The 21,236-nt window shown below is 34.6% G+C and overlaps 1 protein-coding gene across 10 annotated transcripts in view; it reads left to right on the top strand.

Annotated features, from left to right (window-relative positions):
* The window catches only part of HDX (highly divergent homeobox), a 188,340-nt gene that overhangs the window by 14,558 nt on the left and 152,546 nt on the right, over nt 1-21,236 (top strand). For 8 of the 10 annotated variants that reach the window (XR_008497195.2, XR_010125555.1, XM_063660893.1 and 5 more), the window contains 2 exons: nt 12,574-12,720; nt 18,401-19,504. Coding sequence is in view for 8 of the 10 variants with exons in the window: in XM_063660893.1 (XP_063516963.1) it covers nt 12,574-12,720; nt 18,401-19,504 (1,251 nt within the window). In the remaining 2 variants the exon portion in view is untranslated. Of the gene's footprint in view, nt 1-10,638; nt 10,777-12,573; nt 12,721-18,400; nt 19,505-21,236 lie in introns of all 10 variants that reach the window. The other 2 variants (XM_063660894.1, XM_054472987.2) reach the window with 1 other exon arrangement.

Genomic DNA, 21,236 nt, shown 5'->3' with positions numbered 1-21,236 from the left:
GTGAGAGTAAATTCTGAGTCAGTTTCAGTCTCTGTCTCTCACTTCCACTTTTCAATCAATGGTGGCTCCAGTTGCAGAGCTATGCTGCAGTGACAATAGAACAACTAAAGTAAACTCTAAGGGAAACCCTATATTTCTGTCTAGAGGACCAGGAAAAGTGGCCCTTGCAGGCTGTACAGTGAGTGGAGAATCATGGAGAGGAAAGAGTTGAGGAAGGGGATCTTTTAATACTGGGCATCAACCTGTGGAAAGCTTAAGCTCATCCTTGAGTTGTTCATGAGTGGGACAGATTCGAAATAGATAGCAGAGGCTTTGGAAATAGAATTGACATTGAAACCACGACCCAAATGGTACTAGTGTGAGGAGAGACCCAAAATAACACAGAAAAGGATTTCAAAACTGAGCTGACTTGCTGACAGAAATTTTTTTAAAAAGTATTTGCAGTTGAATCTGACATAGTAGATTGCCTGCTAACTGTGTTCTGCCAAATCAACATTCTCAAGAGGATGCCAACAAATAATATTCAAAAGAACCAAAATAGAATTTAAACATACTCAACAGGAGATGCCAACACCAATATGACCCAGATGTTGGAATTCTTTCAAAAGGTGTTAAAACAGCTACTATAACTATGCTCCCTTAGATGAAAATAAACACCTTGAAAAAGAGTAAGCTGTGAGAAGTTCTCAGCAGAGTAATAGAACCTAGAAAATAATACTAAATGGAAATTATAGAGCTGAAAATTCATTATCTGAAATTTTTTACAGGCACCATCTGTGCTCAGTAACAGAATGATGAAGACAGTGGAAACAGTCAGTGAACTTTAAGATAAATCAACACAAATTAATCTGATGACCAGAGAGGAAAAAAATATGTAGAAATATGAACAGAACCTCAAGCCCTATGGGATGATATAAAAATAGTATTCATGCCACTGAAATCCCAGAAGGACAGGAGAGAGATTGGGTGTAGAAAAAAATATTTGAAGAAATAATGTCTGAAAACTTCTCAAATTTTGTAAAAGATGAAAATTTACAGATTCAATATCAAGGAGCTTGAAATAATATAAAATCAAAGAAAATTATGCCTAGACACTTAATAATCAAACTGCTGAAAGCCAAAGGTAAAAAAAAAAATGTTGAAAATAGCCATAGAAAAACAGCATATACATAGGAAAACAGGGATATGAATGACTGAATTTTTCTTAAGAGAAATCATGGAGACGTAAAACAGTGGAAAAACATCTTTAAATGAAAAAAAAAGTCAACCCAGATTCCTATAGTCCATGAAAATATGTATCAGAAATGATGAAATAAAGACATTCTCATATTTAAAAAACCTAAGAAAAGTTTTCACAAACAGATCTATTCTTAAAAATGTTAAAGTAAGTTCTTCAGGTTGAATGGAAATGATAGCAGGAGAAAATTTGAGTTTCAGGAACAAAAAAAGACCAAATTAAATGGCAAATTCTGGGTAAATATGGGATTCTAGTTTTGTCTTCTTAAGTTCTTTAAAATATGTATGACTGTTGAAAGTTAAAATGATAACATTGTCTATCAGGGTTTCTAATACATAGAGATGTACTATGTATGATGACTATAAAACAAAGAGGGGAGGGAAAAGGGACCTAGATAGTTGTCAATGACGTTTTAAAATATTAAATGTGTAAAAAGAAAAAATAGATATGTACATTGTAATCCTTAAAACAATCACTTAAAAATATGCAAAAAAAATTTAGCAAAAAAAAAAAAAATTAAAACAGAATACCAAAAAGTATTCAGATAACCCAAAAGAAGTTGGAAAAAGGAGATCAATGTCAGAGGGACAAAGAGAAAACAACAAATAAAATGGTATACCTATATCCAACCATATCAGTAATTACATTAAATGTAAGCGGTGTAAATAAACTAATTAAAAGATATTGTCATATTGGATTAAATAACCAAACTATATGTTTTATAAAATAAATCCACTTTGTATATAAAGACATAGGGTAAAATACAATATGGAAAGTGACGTACTATGGTACAGCAATCAAAACAAAGCTGGAGTGTATATATTAGTGTCTGGCAAAGTAGAATGCAGAGCGAGGACTAGTTCCAGGAATAAAGAGAGGCATCACATAACTAAAGAATAAAGGGTCAATTTACCAAAAAGATATAACAATACTACATGTATATGTGCCTAACAACAGATCTTCAAAATACATAAAGCAAAAAGTTGGCTGGGCCTGGTGGCTAACACCAGTAATCCTAGCACTTTGGGAGGCCAAGGAGGACAGATCACTTGAGGCCAGGAGTTCAAGACCAGCCTGACCAACATGGTGAAACCCCGTCTCTACTAAAAATACAAAAATTAGCCAGGTGTGTTGATGTATGCCTATAATCCCAGCTACTCAGGAGGCATGAGAATTGCTTGAACCCAGGAAATGGAAGTTGCAGAGAGCCAAGTTTGTGCCACTGAACTCCAGCCTGCGTGATGGAGTGAGACTATGATGCAAACAAACAAACAAACACATAAAGCAAAAACTTCCAGAACTGAAAATAAAAATAGACAAATCCACAGTTATAGATGGAGATTACACCATTCTTCTTTTAGTAATTGACAGAAAAAGTTATGAGGAAGTCAATAAGGATATAGAAAACCTGAAAAATACTATCAAACAACATGACCTAATTGACATTTTTAGAAATGACCACCCAACAGCAGGATATACATTCCTTTCAAGTGTTCATGGAACAGTCACAAAGAGAAATCATTTTATGGGACATAAAACATACTTTTAAAAAATTTTAAAGAATTGAAATGATAAAAAGTATGTTCTCTAATCATAACAAAATTACACTAAATATTAATAACAGAAAGATATCTGGAAATGCCCTAAATATTTTAATTAAACAGTAAACAAGAGAAATTGGAAAATATTTTGAACTGAATGACAATTAATATATACTTTATGAAAATTTTTAGAATGTAACTAAAGCAATACTTAGAACTAAATTTAACATTACTTGCTTGTATTTAGAAAAGAAGAAAGGTTCCAGATCAACAGTATAAGCTTCCAATTCAAGGAACTAGGAAAAGAAAAGTAAATTAAATCCAAACAAAGCCAAATGAAGAGACTAGTAAATATAAGATCAGATCAACTTCACTGATCTTCAGAGAAATACAAATAAAACCACAATGAGATACCATTTCACACCAGTCAAAATGGCTATTTTTAAAAATTCAAAAAATAACAGATGTTGGTGAGAATGGGGAGAAAATGAGACACTTACATGCTATTGGTAGGAATATAAGTAAATTAGTTAAACCTCTGATATAGTTTGGCTGTGTCCCCACCAAAATCTCATCTTGAATTATAGTTCCCATAATCCCCATGTGTTGTGGGCGGGACCCTGTGGGAGGTAATTGAATCATGGGGTGGTATCCCTCATGCTATTTTCATGATAGTGAGCAAACTCTCACAAGATCTGGTGGTCTCTAAGGAGCTTCCCTCTTCACTTGGTTCTCATTCTTTTCTTTTTGCCATCATGTGAAGAAGGACATGTTTGCTTCCCCTTCTGTCATGACTGTAAGTTTTGAGGCCTCCCCAGCCATGTGGAACTATGAGTCACTTAAAACTCTTTCATTAATAAATTACCCAGTCTCAAGCAATTCTTTATAGCAGCGTGAGAACAGACTAATACAGTCAATTGGTACTGGGAGTGGGGCACTGCTATAAGGATACCCCAAAATGTGGAAGCAACTTTGGAACTGAGTAACAGGCAGAGGTTGGAACAGTTTGGATGGCTCAGAAGAAGACAGAAAAATGTGAGAAAATTTGTAACTTCCTAGAGACTTGGAGGGCTCAGAAGACAGAAAGATGTAGGGAAGTTTGGAACTTCCTAGAGACTTGTTGAATGGCTTTGACCAAAATGCTGATAGTGATGTGGACAATGAAGTCCAGGCTGAGGTGTTCTCAGATGAAGATGAGTAACTTGTTGGAAACTGGAGTATAGGTCACTCTTGCTATACAGAAACTGGTGGTATTTTGCCCCTTACTTAAAGATCTGTGAAACTTTGAACTTGAGAGAGATGATTTAGGGTATCTGGTGCAAGACATTTCTAAGTGACAAAGCATTCAAGAGGAAGCAGGGAATAAAAGTTTGGAAAATTTACAGCCTGATGATGCAGTGAAAAAGAAAAATTACATTTTTTGGTGAGAAATTCAAGCTAGCTGACGAAATTTGCATAAGTAATGAGGAGCCAAATGCTAACCACCAAGACAATGGAGAAAATGTCTCCCGGGCATTTCAGAGGTCTTCACAGCAGCCCATGCCATCAGAGGTGCAGAGGCCTACAAAGAAAAAATGGTTTCATGGGCCGGGCCCAGGGCCTTGCTACTTTGTACAGTTGGGACTTGGTGCCCTGCATTCCAGCCATGGCTAAAAGGGGCCAACATACAGCTCAGGCCATTGCATCAGAGGGTGCAAAGCCACCTAAACCTTGGTGGCTTACACATGGTGTTGGCCCTGCAGGTGCACATAAGTCAAGAACTGAGGTTTGGGAACTTCCACCTAGATTTCAGAAGATGTATGAAAATGTCTGGATGTCCCTGCAGACATTTGCTGCATGGATGGAGCCCTCATGGAGAACCTCTGCTAGGGCAATGTGGAAGAGACATGTGGGGTTGGAGCCCCCACACAGAGAGTGGAGCTGTGAGAAGAGGGCCACTGTCCTCGACACAAGAATGGTAGATCCACCGACAGCTTGCACCATGAGCCTAGAAAAGCCACATACACTTAACATCAGTCTGTGAAATCAGCTGGGGGGGGAGCCACAAAGTTGGAGCTGCCCAAGCCCCTTGATGCCCACTCCTTGCATCAGCATAACCTGAATGTGGGACAAGGAGTCAAAGGAGATCACTTTGGAACTTTAAGTTTTAATGACTGCTCTATTGGATTTTGAACTTGCATGAGGCCTATAGCCCATTTATTTTGGCCAATTTCTCCCATTTAGAATGGTGTATTTACCCAATGCCTGTACTCCCATTGTATCTAGGAAGTAACTAACTTGCTTTTGATTTTACAGGCTCATAGGCGGAAGTGACTTGCCTTGTCTCAGATGAGACTTTGGACTTGGACTTTTGGGTTAATGCTGGAATGAATTCAGACTTTGGGGGATTTTTGGAAGGGTATGATTGTGTTTTGAAATGTGAGGACATCAGATTTGGGAGGGGCCAGAGACGGAATAATATGGTTTGCTGTGTCCCCATCAAAATCTCAACTTGAAATATATCTCCCAGAATTCCCACATGTTGTGGGAGGGACCCAGTGGGAAATAATTGACTCATGGGGCTAGTTTCTCCCATGCTATTCTTATGATAATGAGTAAGTTCTCATGAGATGTTGTGGTTTTATAAGGGGCTTCCACTTTGCTTGGCTATCATTATTCTCCTTCCTGCCACCATGTGAAGATGGACATGTTTGCTTTCCCTTCCGCCATGATTGTAAGTTTTCTGAAGCCTCCCCAGCCATGCAGAACTGTTAGTCAATTAAACCTCTTTCTTCTATAAGTTCCCAGTCTTGGAAAGTTTCTTTATAGCAGTATGAGAATGGACTAATACAACCCCTATGAAAAGCAGTATGGGGATTTCTCAAAGAACTAAAACTAGAACTATTATTTGACCCAGTAATATCACTACTGGGTATCTACCCAAACGAAAAAAAATTGTTTTATCTAAAAGATACCTGGACTCATATATTTATTCCAGCTCTATTCGTAATAACAAAGACATGGAATCAATCTAAGTGTCCATCAACAGTGGATTAGACAAAGAAAATGTGGTACATATACAACATGAAATACTCCATAGCCATAAAGAAGAATGAAATCATATTCTTTGCAACAACATGGATGCAGCTGGAGGCCATTATCCCAAGTGAATTAATATAAAAAAAGAAAGTCATATAACACACGTTTTCATTTATAAGTGGAAGCTAAACAATGGGTACATATGGACATAAAGATGGAAACAATAGACACTGATTACTCCAAAAGGGGGGAGGGACGGAGGCAGTCAAGATTTGAAAAACTACCTACTGGGTACTATGTTCACTGTTTGGGTGATGGGTTCACTAGAAGTGCAAACCCCAGCATCACCCAATATACCCAAGTAAGAAACCTTCATATATACATCCTGAATCTAAAAGTAAAAAATAAAGATAAAAAATAAAGTTTGAGATTGAATTTGGTGGTCACTGAAATTTAAGAATTAAAAAAAAATTGTCCAAGCACTTAAAAAGGTGAGAAAAGTCACCTGTAGAGAGGGAAAACAGACCCCAATTTGTTCATAAATTGACAGAAGGCAGAAAATGAGGTTTATAGAGTGCTGTAGGAAAATAAATATGTCCGGTAAATAGAATGGTGAACAAAATCAAACCACATAACCTCTCAGTGATGTGGAATCTGTGGCATCAAAAGACTAACAATGAGCACTGGATCCAGCATGTCTCCTGTGATAAATATTGTGTCCCCTGTACATTGTATCTGGCACATTGAAGGCACTCAATAAATACTTGCTGAACAAAAAATAGAGAGTAGAAATCAATGAAAATGAAGACAGAAAAACAATAGATGAAACTAATGAAACTAAAAGCTAGTTCTTCAATAACAGTGATCTTTTAAAAGATCACTAAATAAATGCTAAATAAAGAAGAACAAACAATTTACCAATACCAAGAAGAAAAAAGGTACATCACTGCAGGCACTACAGACAGTAAAATAATAATAATAAACAATAAACTATTAATAAACAACCTTATACCTTTGAGTTCAACAACTCAGATGAAATGGAGCAATTCTTTGAAAGACACAAACTATCAAAACTCACTCAAGAATAAATAGATTATCTGAATAATACTGAAATGTAATTTGTACTTCAAAACATTCCCACAAAGAAAACTCCATGTTCAGATGGTTTCACTGGTGATTTCTAAGAAAGATTTAAATGAAATTATTAGCAATTCCATGTGATTTATTCTAGAATACAGAAATGAAGGAAATACTTCCTAACTCACTGCCCTAGTACTAAAACCAAATACATTGCAAGAAAAGAAAACCACATACAAATATCCCTCACAAAAATAGACTAAAAAATTCTTAACCAAATATTTAAAAATTTAATCAAATTATATATAAAAAGAATAATACATCACTACCAAGTGAGGTTTATTCCAGGAATAGAAGGCAGGTTTGGCATTTGAAAATCAATCAGCATAATTTATCATTTCAAAAGATTAAAGAATAAAAACTATACAATCATTTCAATAGATGCAAGAAAAAGCATTTAACAAAATTCAATATCCATTAGTGGTAACAATAATAATAATAAGAAGAAGAACTCAGTTTAATAAACATAAAAGGGAACTTCTTTAACCTGGTGAGAGGCAAGTATGAAAAACCTGTAGTGAACATCATACTTAATGGTGAAAGATTTAACGCTTTCCCTCCAAACTTGAGAATAAGGCAAGAATGTCTACTCTCATAGCTCTTATTGAAACATCATGCTTTATGTCCTAGCCAGTCCAGTTAGGGCAAGATAGAAAAATGAAAGGAATGCATATCATAAAACAAGAAATAAGCTTGTCCCTGTCTGTGGACAACACGATTGTGTAGAAAATACCAAACAATCAACTGAATCCCCTGAAACTAGTAAGTTAGTTTAGCAAAGTTGCAGAATACAACTTCAATGTACCAAGATCAATTGTATGTTAATAAACTAGCAATGAACAATTGGAAATGTTAAAAAATACAATTTACAATAATAACCCCCCTAAAACAGAAAATATATAGGTATTTATTTAACAGAGTATGTGCTGGATCTGTTTTCTGAAAACTATAAATCTCTAGTAAAAGAAATCAAACAAGATACAAATAATTAGCAAAAGATAAGCCGCAGGTGGAGAAACATTGGAAATCATATTTCTGATGAAGGGTTTGTATCCAGAATATATAATGAACCCTCAATACTCAATAATAAGTAAACAAACAACCCAATTAAAAAATATGGCAAATATTTGAGTAAAACACTCCCACAAAGAAGTGGCGGATAAGTATACAAAAAGATGTTCAACAACATTTGTCACTAGAGAAACACAAATTAAAACCACAACAATAATATTCAATTACACACCTAGGAAATGACTAATTTTTAAAAAATTGACTGTAATAAATGTTGATGAGGAAGTGAAAGAAATGAATCTTTCACTGAATGTTTTTCAGTGCATTCGAGAATGCGAATTTGTACAGCCAATTTTGAAAACAGGTTAACAACTTATTAAATTAAACATACACTTACCATACAACCCAGAAATTTCATTCCTAGGTATTTACTCAAGAGAAATGAAAACTTACCTGCACACAGAAACCTGTGTACAAATGTTCTTAACAGCTTTATTCATAACAGCCAAGAACTTAAAACAGATTCAATGTCCTTCAGTGGATGAATTAACTGTGGTACATTAATACAATAAAATACGACTTTACGAGAAAAAGGAACAAACTACTGATGACACACAGCAGCACAGATTTATCTCAAATGCTCTATGCTAAGTGAAAGAAGCTAGGCTGAAGAGTCTACATGTTGATTCCATTTATATGGTAGTCTACAGAAGTCAAAATTATAGAAACAGTGGTTGCCAGGAGCTGGGGTGGCTGGATGGCTTGCTAATGAGGCAGCATAAGGGAAATTTTTGGGAGTGATGAAACTATTCTGTCTTGATTTTGGTTATGGTTTGATGACTATATACATTTCTCTTAACTCATAAAACTGTACACGAAAAAGAGTGAATTTTACTGTATGTAAGTTTAGAAGTGAATAATAATAATGGATAAAAAGTACAATATTAATATAGACATGTTGGCCAAAATAAGATATTCAATGTGTTATGTTTAACTTCGCTCAACACTTTGTAAACAAAAACATCAATGGCTTTTCCAAATGCACATTTTTAATATTGGAAAGAATGTGTTATATTTGAATTAATGATGATTTTATGGACTTGTCCCATTTCTATTTATTTGCTTATTTATTTAGAGACAGGGTTTTGTTCTGTCACCCAGGCTGGAGTGCAGTGGTGCAGCCATAGCTCACTGTAACCTCGAACTCCTGGGTTCAAGAGACCCTTTCACCTGAAACTCCTGAATAGCTAGGACTACAGGCACATGCCACCATGCCCCACTAATTAAAATTTTTAAAAAAATTGTAGAGGTGGGGTCTCACCATGCTGCCCAAGCTGTTTTCAAATTTCTGGTCTCAAAAAATCCTCCTACCTCAGCCTCCAAATGTGTCATCCCATTTAGAATATCTTGTTTTCCAGTAATGAATACTTATAAGTAAATTTTTTGGTACTTGTCAAATGTTTTAATTAGCTGGGGCATTAGTAAGGCATTGAGCTGGTTTTAAGTATGGCATCGAATCTGTAAGAACAGTGTTACATCATATAGGAATTTATCTCAAATGTTTCCATGTGAAAATATGGCCTTTGCTATCTGGAACACCTAAGGAAGCAGACATTCTTAGAAGCTGTATTTTTCAGGTACTTCCAAAGCAACAAATCTAAAAAATTATACTCATTGTTCAGCTTGTTTGAATAGAACATACTAAGCATGATTTAATATTTTCTCAATGTCTCAGAGTCTTCGTTAAAATACTGAATCTTAAACCTGAGTGGAACCTGAAAAATTCCATATCTGAATATGATATATAAACTTAAGAGCCTAGTTATACTAAAAATATAGGTATGTTACAACTACATGCTTTACAACTTAACATAAATGAGTTCATATACCATAACTTATTTGTATCAACCCAGAGTGATAGACAAGATGACTTGTACAGTCCAGCGTTTTACAGACTTGGTAATGGATATTCATGGAAATTAAATGATTTACCAAATTGTCAGCAGTGAAGCTGAGCATAAACCGAGGTTGTCTTATTCCTATGGGTGGGCATGTGCTGAATGGTAGCATAATACGGAATATTGGGGGTAAAACTAAATGAATTGTTACTTCAGCACTCAATCCCCTAATTCAGCCACCATCCCCACCACAACCCAACAGACCTCAATTTCCAGGGAACCAATGGTTTGTCATTTTATCTTCCACATAAATAAAAACCCAACTTTAAAAGTTATTATTTTAAAAACTGTATTTTTGATTATTTTGTTGCAAATGATTAAGAAACTTGACTGTGCAGTCATTCAATATCTTGCCACTTCAGAGGCCAAGATAGCTAGGGTGGATGAAGATAATGATAAATTATCTTGCTCCAATGGGGTTATCTAGTTGTTGTAAAGAATTAACTTCCTATAGTATAGTAGATCTTTTGAGCAAAGTGGCCTTGCTGCTGTTGTTACTGAATTTAAAGGGAAAACTAAAAGGTCCCTGCATTGTCTATTGTCAGAGTTGCAGTATCCAGAAATCTGTTTAGTACTCAGTCATCTTTATTTGACTACTGGTATCAATGGGGAAGGACCTGGTGTGTTTTGTAGGTTGATATCACACTTAGATAAATGTAACAGTTTCAGCCAGCTAATGGGAAAACATAGGGCAGATATTATCACACTTGGTGATCACTCACATCTTGTACTTTAGGCTTTTTGCAGTAGGTACAGCCCTGCAGAGGAGGATCAGAGCTCTGATTGTACATTAATGATTTGAAGTTTACCATTGTCCTCAGGACCCATTTCAAAGTACCTTGCTTCTAAATCCACACCAGATGAAATATTTCAGGTATTTGACTTCCATCTTCTGGCTCTTCTCCTGACTGCAGCTGAACCATTTAGGAAAAGAAACCCCAAATGGCTCTGAAATCTGGCAGCCATGATAGTAAAAAAAAAAATTGCTTTAATGGATATTGTTCCTGTCCACTTGTCCATGCATCCTTGAAAATTTCGTTTGGTTTAGGCTTACACATTAGTGCACTTGAATGAGATCCCCTTCAGAAAGTCAGTAGAAGTCTTTGCTTCTGATGTTTCAGGGAGAAACTTTACTCTCATCTTTCCTGGTGCTCGCCTACATCTGATTTTCTCTCATCAGATCTCTTAACATTAGATAGGAGATAGATGAGATAGATGCTCGTGTGGGCAAGAAAGAAAGTCAGGTGTACAGATTGCACTGGATGACTGGGTGACTGCTTACTTTCCTTATTAGAGAGCTTTATTTTTTAAAGTATTCAGAGAAGGATAAGTTATTTCCATGTCAATGTGCTTGGTTATTTCCATACACAGTATGCTAGAAAAATTTCTGTCTGGTTTGGCTTGAAGAATTTCGTTGTTGCTCTTTTCTTTTCTTTTCCTTTCCCTTCCTTTCTTTTCTTTTCTCCTTCCTTCCTTGCTTCCTTCCTTCCTTTCTTTTCTTTCCTCTTTTTTTTTTTTTTTTTTTGAGACAGAGTTTCTGTCACCCAGGCTGGAGTGCAGTTGGTGTGATTTCAGCTCACTGCAACCTCCACATCTGGGGCTCAAGCAATCCTCCTACCTCAGCCTCCCAAGTAGCAGGGACCACAGGCTCACACCACCATGCCCAACTAATGTGTTGCTGTTTTCTTAATTTTGAGGAGACACTTTTCTTGGAAAAGATGTGGTATTTTTTCTGTCAACTTTTGGGATTAACAAGTTTAGTGTGACAGCTTTTAACAAGAACCCAAAATTGACTTAATCTAATCACAAGGATTCTTTATTAAATGCACTACTAGAATTTATCATTTTTAAAGAAGAGTTTGACCTGACTTTTATTCTTTAAATTCACAGAGTTGTATACCCTTAATATTAAACATTTTGTCTATTGGCAGAAAAGATAAAGCATTTTTTTAACTTATCTTGTCAAATTGTGATGGTCTCAATTTAATTAAAAGGTACATAGTTTTAACGTGGTTTATTTTTAGTAAAATGTACAGAATTTTAAATTTTTATGTATATGCTATGTTTATTAAAATAATTATTTTGGTTAGTATTCCCTAAAGCACAGAAATGTTCACAGTCACTGAACGTTTGTGTTTATATTTAAGCTCTAAAGAGGTTTTGTTTTAATATATAAAAAGAATCCCTTTATCCAAGATGAAAAATAAAAGCACCCTTTTGTTCCAGAGCACAGCTTCTGGCTATAAGACATGTGCCAGATGCCTTGCTTGACAAAGAACAGTGAGTGTCCCTGTTGATAATTGATCACGTATGGCTACCACCATCTCTGACTTTACTAGCCATAAATATTTATTTCAATGAAATTATCTTTTTTTCCCATGTATTAACACTAACCAGATAAGGACTTTCCTCTTTTTTATTTTCTGTCTTTTTTTCTTTAAAGTTGGTACATTATCTGAACAAATTCAATAAGTGTTTGCACTATGCATATTTTTCATTGAGAAGCTGTCTCCCTTTAGCACACAAATTATTGCCCACTACTGGGGATTAATTCACTTACAGAAGTTTACAGCTTGGAAGCACTGAAATTGTATAAAAAAAAATAGGTGTACAAATTCTACACATACCAAATTTTTATTCCAATTTTCAGAGTATCTTCTTTTATTTTTAGATGAATCTACGTTCTGTATTTACTGTAGAACAACAAAGGATTTTACAGCGTTATTATGAAAATGGAATGACAAATCAAAGTAAAAATTGCTTTCAGCTCATATTACAGTGTGCACAGGAGACTAAGCTGGACTTCAGTGTAGTCAGGGTAAGTATTGAGGTCTTACACTCAAATTTAAAGCTTCTTATTACAAGTGATATTTGCTTAATATAAGAAAAAATATTCAGGGTATGAAGTCACTAATTTTATAAACAGCTTCACTTCCCTGGTATAACAATACCATTTTAAAAATAAATAGGGCTAATCATTTAGTATGTATTTGTTTCGATAAATACCTTGAACACACAGAAACCCTTGCAGTGTAAACATCTTTTTAAAATCTTAGCTTTTTAAACTAATAAATACATTTAAGATTCATTGTTGATCTTATGCTCTTTAAACCCCAAATTAATGTAAATGTAATCCCCAAAAATGATATCAGTAAAACAGGCATTTACCAAGTGAATACTATATGTGACATATTTTTCATTGTATTTCAATTTTACATCAGGCATTTGGTCTGCTTTATAAATACTTTCTCTTTCTAAGTAAAATGCGTGCATTTTAATGGATTAGCAAGTAAGGGACAAGGACTCCTAAGGGAATAAATTTTTCTTTATCACAATCATAGTTATTCAGCAGTAAAAATCAGAGCTGCTACATTCTTGAAAGGTAACGAGAAGGTGATTGAGAGGAGGCAAGAGATAAATCTAACAGAACTGGTCACGGATTTTATTGAATGCATAGGACCTTTTATGTCTGTTTGAAAATGTTACAAATCCTCTTGGTGTGAAACCTTAGTGACTGAAAGATTAGCAACTTTCTCCTACTTGGCATTCATTAGGCTAATTTAGGAAAGAGAAAGGATGTCTGTTCTTAAGTTTATGTTGCTTTCGATGTACCTTCAAAGACCCTAAAGATAAATATATCTTAATAAGAATAATCATTCAGAATATGTGTTTCTTAAAGACTAAAAGATTTATTTGCCTTCAAATAGGGAATTGTGCCACCAATTCTAGACAAAAATATCCAGGATATCTGTTTCTTTTATTTTTTTCTTTTTTTTTGAAACGGGGTTTCGCTCTTGTCGCCCAGGCTGAAGTGCAGTGGCCCGATCTCAGCTCACTGCAACCTCCCTCTCCCAGGTTCAAGCGATTCTCCTGCCTCAGCCTCCCAAGTAGCTGGAATTACAGGCACCCGCCACCACGCCCAGCTAATTCTTTGTATTTTTAGTAAAGACGGGGTTTCGCCATGTTGGACAGGTTGGTCTCGAACTCCTGACCTCAGATGATCTGCCTGCCTCGGCCTCCCAAAGTGTTGAGATCACAGGCGTGAGCCACCACGCCCAGCCCAGGATATCTGTTTCTTATTTGCTGAGACCAGTCATCATACTCAGATTTGTTTAAGAACCAGAAATATCTCCTATTAACAGCTCTAAATGGCTTATTTTAAATATCTTTATCAAGTCACAGAGGAAAATGTCTAATTGTATTAGAAAATGTAATATAAAATGGGTTGATGAGATTGCATTTAGTAAGTGCTACTTTTTTTTTCCTGCAGTGATTTCCTCTGCTTTTTTTTTTCATCTTCTCATTACCTTAAAATGAAAACCCTTGCCAGGCAGCTGCATTGTGAAAATCTTTCATATTGTGAAATCTTTCATATTTCCAATGTGTTATTGCAATTTTCTCCTCATAACTTACTTGATTGTGATTGAATATTGAGAGTGTTGAAATACAGAGATTTATATTTATGCTCAAAATGGTGTGAAAATCTAAAACAAACAATGGGAATGAAATATATAATTTCTTAGAATGTAGATTATCAGTAAAATGTTACATGTTACAAGAAAGTGTAAAAAATGGATTCATTCCCTCCATTCCAATGTAAATTGTACAGAAATCCAGTCTTCCTTATCTAAATCCCAACACAATTTTGATGGCTTTTCCATTTAAAGGGCAAAAGGAATTTTTTTGTAGACTCATCACTCTACACCCCACTCCCCTCCCCAGATACTTTGCTAGGGTTATATGTTCTACTTGAAAGAGATCTTTCTTTATTTTTATTAATATAGTATTCATTGCATTTTTCTTTTAAAAAATCCTTAAGTCCCACTGTATTAAGAACTTGATCCCAATGTAAAGAAAACTTGAAAAGTTAAAACATCAAGCAAAAATAAATATACTGGGGTAAAAAAACAAGAGAACAAAGAAGGAGATTAAAAAAAGGGAAAGAAGTTTAGAGACAGTGAATTTCTAAGAAAGAACTGAAACACAAATTTATGGCCACTAAGGATTAATGACCCGAATTACTTTTCTTTCTTTTTTTCCTATGAATATCACTTTATTAGTTCCTAACCCCAAATTCTCATCATATCAATTTCATTTGACCCATCTTATAAGATGTAACGTAAATGAGAATCATTTACATCTTATAAGCTTTGGTATATTTTGATAATAATTGATAATAACTGAACAAATTTTAGTAAAATTTAATTCAGCTTTTGGGAAGCCTCAGGCAATGTGTTTTCTTTATTTTCATTTTAAATGGAAATATTTCTTATATACCTTCCTATTTATATACTCTCCTACTTTCTTCAATTGAGAATGTGGAAAACAATTGAACCCTTACTTTTTGACTCAGGGTTTTCACTATGGAAATCAATTATTATACTGTGCCATAAAATAATAATACTCACAACTTGGTAAGGTATATGGAATTATTTTTTTCCTTAAAGGACCCCAGACTGCTATTTAGTGATTTCTCCCATTGCTTCTGTTTTGTGTGCCTTCTCTTCTCCCTTTAGTGAGCAATGTTTAGTGAACAATTTTAGTTTTGGTACTGTTGGGGTGCCAACCAACATAAACCTCTATCACTAATATCCCTTCTATTTTGTAATTTCTAATTTGTTGTTGATTAGAGAAAGTGGGTTTTAAGGTTATGTGTTGCAGTGAAGTACATGGATCTTGTGACATCTATGTTGGTTGTGTTCTGGATAACGGAGGTTGCTAGGTTGCTATATAGCTATTTCTTATGTAAATGGATATTATTCTACTGCATTTTACTTTTTGATGGGTACATTATATAAATATCTATTAAGCTATATAAGAAACTATGTATAATATGCATATGTATGTATAAACTATACAACTTTATAAGTAAGCCATAAATTTGCAATGCACTAAAATCACTCTTAAACTTCCTGAGTCAAGGTAGGCATTGTGTGAAGAGAACACATTAGGTTATGTTGTGTGTGTGTTTTTTTTTAAGTGGCCCAGAGCTGCCCTCCAGACGTCATAGTTCTTGAATTCAAATTTTATAATTTTACTGTGCTTTCCCATTAATTTTTTTAATGTAATGCTTATATATTTTTGTAAAGATTACATACAAATATGTTATGCTTCTCACAGGTTATTTTTACTTAAAAAGCCATAATGTGGCAACTTATTTTGAATATTTGTAAAATTCAACTTTTAACATTTTAGTTTTAAGTATTTCTCTAGTATACAATTTAAAACCTTTTAGTTTTTCTACCTGTCTCCTGTGACATTTATATTCATACGTCTTTCTGCTTGTCATTCTCACTCCTGCTGTTTCATGAAAGTCAGAGTGAGTTTAAAATTCTCACTGCCTCATGTGAAGTAAAGTGGAACACTACAGTTTGTGGAACATTTTCTTTATGGGAGAAACAGTAATTATAAAAACAAAATGGCCAATAGAGACGACTATTTTCAGGAGTTTCTAACCACTGCATGAAGGGTAGTGGAAGGTTTAATGTGCTTTCAGGTGAGGTAGAATTGACGGAATCTTTGCTCTCTCACTTGCCCCCAGAATACCATTTCACAAGCTATTTATTATTTCTGAACCTCAGTTTCTTCATTTACACAATTAGAAAAATAACACCTACCAAAGGAGGTTTTATATATATATATATATATATATTTTATATATAAAATAATAATACTCTATATAGATAGATCTATTATAGATCCTTTATAGATTTATTAGAGATCCCTTATACTTTAGTTTTTTTATTTTATTTTTTTCTTTTACCTGTATGTACACCTTGGTCCCAAGACAAATGAAAATCTATCTATCTATCTATCTATCTATCTATCTATTGAGAGAACACATAATGGGGATTCAATACATATTAGCTTTTATTTACAGTATTACAGCAACACTAATGTATATAATTATAAATTGTATAAGATGTACAGTAAACATTGAAAACTGGACAATTTATGTGGTCTTCAAAAACACATCCATACGAAAGTTAAACAAATATACTCTGAACTATTGTTTGTTCAAGGCTAGTTCATTTAATGTTTTCATTTTTCATTTACTTTAATTCTTTTTTTAGGAAAATATTTGGTGGAGACTGAGTCCCACTATATTGCCCATGCTGGTCTCAAAATGTTGGCCTCAAGCGATCCTCCTGCCTTGGCTTCCCAAAGTGCTGGAGTTACAGGCATGAGCCACTGTGCATGGCCTGTTTAATTCTTAATGGATTAATGTGCTTTGGTGTTTATAATATGGTATGCATTTAGGAATTACTATAAAGTTTAGTAATCACATTATAGAATATATTTCTTATTGTATAATTTAAGAAGATCCATGACTCAGAAAAATAATACTAAGATAATTATAATAAATTACTTACATTAAAATATGTATTTTGTAATTAAATCCTAAACACCAACCACTAGTATTATTTTTATTAATAATCTTATTCTGTTTACAAAATATATATTTATTGTATAAAATTTGGTAAGTAGAGAAAAATGTAAAGAAGACAATAACTACCATAGATTAGTGACAAACTGAAAACAAAAAATTGCAGCTTGTAACAAAGAATTATTACTTACTTTAGTAGAAAGTTACTCTTGCATAGAAATCAATTTAAAAAGGTAAACACCTCAATATAAAAATAGGTAAAGGTAATGGATAGGCAATTCTATGAAAGTAATATTGTAACCATAGAAATTCATGTCAAAGCAGCAATTATACACTTTTTATTAACTCCCAGACTAGTAAAGACTACAAAAAGATAATGAAAGCTCTTGGTGAGGGTGTGAGGAAACCACAACTCATACATTGGAGGGCACTTTGAAAATATTAGAGCCTAGCAATTTTTCTTTTAGTATTGCATTCTAATAGAGCAGCAGTACAAAGATGCATCTACGATGAGGTATATGGCAATATAACTTATAAGAAAGAACATTTCAAAAAATACTACAAATATCTGATAGTATGAAATTAAGCAAGTTATGATATATTTATAAAATGGAAGTTGATGAGTCTAAAGACTGCAAATGTGTATTTGTTTAACAATATTATGAGCATTTCTTAATGCCATTAAATAGCCTACCTTTAGTATGTTTTTAATTTTTCAGTATTATAAATAAATATATGATGAACATCATTGCATATAAACTTTATCTACATTTGTAGGTTACTTTTAGGATAAATTACCATAAATGTATTTACTATGTCAAAGTGTATAAACATTTTTAGGTTTCTTGATACATATTAGTTGGATAGGTTATGAGGAGAGAAACAATAATACACTCTGTTCTCAAAGTTTGAAGGTATTTATTAAGTGTGAGTCCCTGATCATCTTTTGCCTTTATACTTTAGTCAGTTTTTCTGTTATTTTACCTTTTTCTTTTACCTTTATGTACACCTTGGTTCCAAGACAAATGAAAATATAATGTATCACGTAAAATTTGCTTTTTCTTGGTTTGTTTTTAATTTTTTTTCATAATACCATGTTTTATCCTTCCAGACGTGGGTTGGCAATAAGAGAAGAAAGATGAGTAGTAAGAACTCTGAATCTGGAACAGCAACAACAGGAACCTCTTTGTCAGCTCCAGACATTACAGTCAGAAATGTGGTTAATATTGCTCGACCCTCAAGCCAGCAGTCTTCTTGGACATCTGCCAATAATGATGTCATTGTAACTGGTATATACAGTCCAGCCAGTTCATCAAGTAGACAAGGAACAAACAAACATACAGACACACAAATTACAGAAGCACATAAAATCCCTATTCAGAAAACAGCCACTAAAAATGATACTGAGTTTCAGTTACACATTCCTGTTCAAAGACAAGTAGCACACTGTAAAAATGCTTCCCTACTTCTAGGTGAAAAAACAATTATTTTATCAAGACAGACAAGTGTGCTAAATGCTGGAAACTCAGTATTCAATCACACAAAGAAAAACTATGGAAACTCTTCAGTACAAGCTTCTGAAATGACAGTACCTCAAAAGCCTTCTGTGTGCCACCGACCTTGTAAAATTGAACCAGTTGGGATTCAAAGGTCATATAAGCCTGAACACACAGGTCCAGCATTACATAACTTATGTGGGCAAAAGCCAACTATTAGAGACCCTTACTGTAGAACACAAAACTTGGAAATCCGTGAAGTGTTTTCACTGGCAGTTAGCGATTACCCCCAGAGAATTCTGGGAGGAAATGCCCCACAGAAGCCTAGCTCAGCAGAAGGAAATTGTTTGTCCATTGCAATGGAGACTGGAGATGCTGAGGATGAATATGCCAGAGAGGAAGAGCTGGCATCGATGAGAGCACAGATACCAAGCTATTCGAGATTTTATGAAAGTGGCAGTTCCCTTCGAGCTGAGAACCAAAGTACAACCTTGCCCGGACCAGGAAGAAATATGCCAAATTCACAAATGGTGAATATTAGAGATATGTCAGACAATGTACTGTATCAAAACAGAAACTACCATTTGACACCACGGACCTCATTACATACAGCATCTAGTACGATGTACAGTAATACCAATCCATTACGGAGTAATTTTTCTCCTCATTTTGCATCATCAAACCAATTGAGATTATCACAAAACCAAAACAATTACCAGGTAATGTGTAAATTTATTTTATAAAGGTTTTAAAAACTGTGTGTGTATCCAGTTAGATTTGGGACCTGGATCACTTAACTCATATATTGAAGTAAAGTGAGATTTTTGCTTCAAAGTGGCAGTTTGGGGTTAACTCCTTGAAGAATCTTGTGCTTTGTTTCTCATGTTTTTAAATGATAAGGTCTTTTTTTCATGGAATATAGTCATTTTTATAACATGGCAGTCTTTTCCTGACGTTTAAAATGATTTTGTTCTGGAAATGAGAGCTTAATAGGTAGCATGGAATTTCCCATTACTAAAATAGGGTTAAATTGGTCAGGCTCATGCTCTTGAACATAGATTATTCCTGTAATGGTTTTCAGTTGCATTTTTTGGGAGCTGTCACTAGATGAGTGGTGGCTTCCCTGGTACATAACCAGGCAAGTCAATAATTTCTTTAGGTGCCGATGGCTGATAAGTCAGAGGCTATGGTAACTCAGCCAACTGCTTTTTATAAATGTAAATGCTTTATTAAAACATTAAGTGAGACAGTAGTCAAATAGTCATTTAAAAATGTTTATAGGGAAAAGACATATTCAGAGTAAGAATTATTGCAATTTTAGACCTGTGCTTAAAATAGTTGTTACTTATTTACTGTTTCATATATTCAATTGTTCAGGTATGCTCCAAATAATCACATTAGCAGTGAGGTATATGCCTACCTGACAACATCTCTTATCCTATAGATCATTCCCTCTGAAAAATCCGCTTTAGAGAATTTGAATAGCAGAGCTTGGATGGTTGCCATTTTTCCTTACTACTGGCTAGAACTTCTTATCTTTTCTTTTCCTTTTTTTTTTTTAGACGGAGTCTCGCTCTGTCGTCCAGGCTGGAGTGCAGTGACGTGATCTCGGCTCACTGCAACCTCTGCTCCCCAGTTCAAGCGATTCTCCTGCCTCAGCTTCCTGAGTAGCTGGGACTACAGGCGTGTGCCACCACGCCCAGCTAATTTTTGTATTTTTAGTAGAGATGGGGTTTCACCATGTTGACCAGGCTGGTCTTGAACTCCTGACCTCAGGTGATCCGCCCACCTCAGCCTCCCAAAGTGCTGGGATTACAGGGGTGAGCCACTGGCCCAGCCTAGCACTTCCTATCTTTTCAACCACAATACTTAAGATTTGTCTGGATTTAAGATGCTTCCAGGCTGTTCTGAACCATTTTAAGGATCTTCTTTTAGCTCCCTCCATCTTACAGCTCCCTGCTTGAAAATGAAAAGCAATAATACAGTATAGGAAGCATCCCTCTGTCATCTGGCCATAACACAAGAACTCCATCATCATCATTAACAGTCATTCTTTATTGATAATTGACTCATTTTTATGTGTGTGCCCTTTAAAGAAGCATGCTTAGAGTAACATTGAATCATACCATTAAGATCCTCTACACACCCCTCTTTCATTCACCTACTCTTTTGTACTTCTTTACCCCTTCAGTGTTGTTCTTAATAATAGTAGTAACAATAACACTTACCATTTGTTGAGGGCTGACCATATGCTGGGACATTTGGTCACTTTATATAACCAATCTTATTTAATCTTTATGATGATCTGGACAGATAGGCATTTTATCCATATTTCAATTGCTTGCCTAGGATTACATAGCTAGTAAATGACAGAACCAGAATTCCAACTCAGCAATTTATTATTTATCATATTTTCTGCTTTACCATACAGCATAACTATTTCAACTGTAT

Source organism: Pongo pygmaeus, chromosome X, assembly GCF_028885625.2.
Source record: "Pongo pygmaeus isolate AG05252 chromosome X, NHGRI_mPonPyg2-v2.0_pri, whole genome shotgun sequence".
In the NCBI taxonomy this organism is placed as follows: domain Eukaryota; kingdom Metazoa; phylum Chordata; class Mammalia; order Primates; family Hominidae; genus Pongo; species Pongo pygmaeus.
Note: the sequence above shows the minus strand (reverse complement) of the source record. Positions and strands in the feature narration are given on the sequence as shown.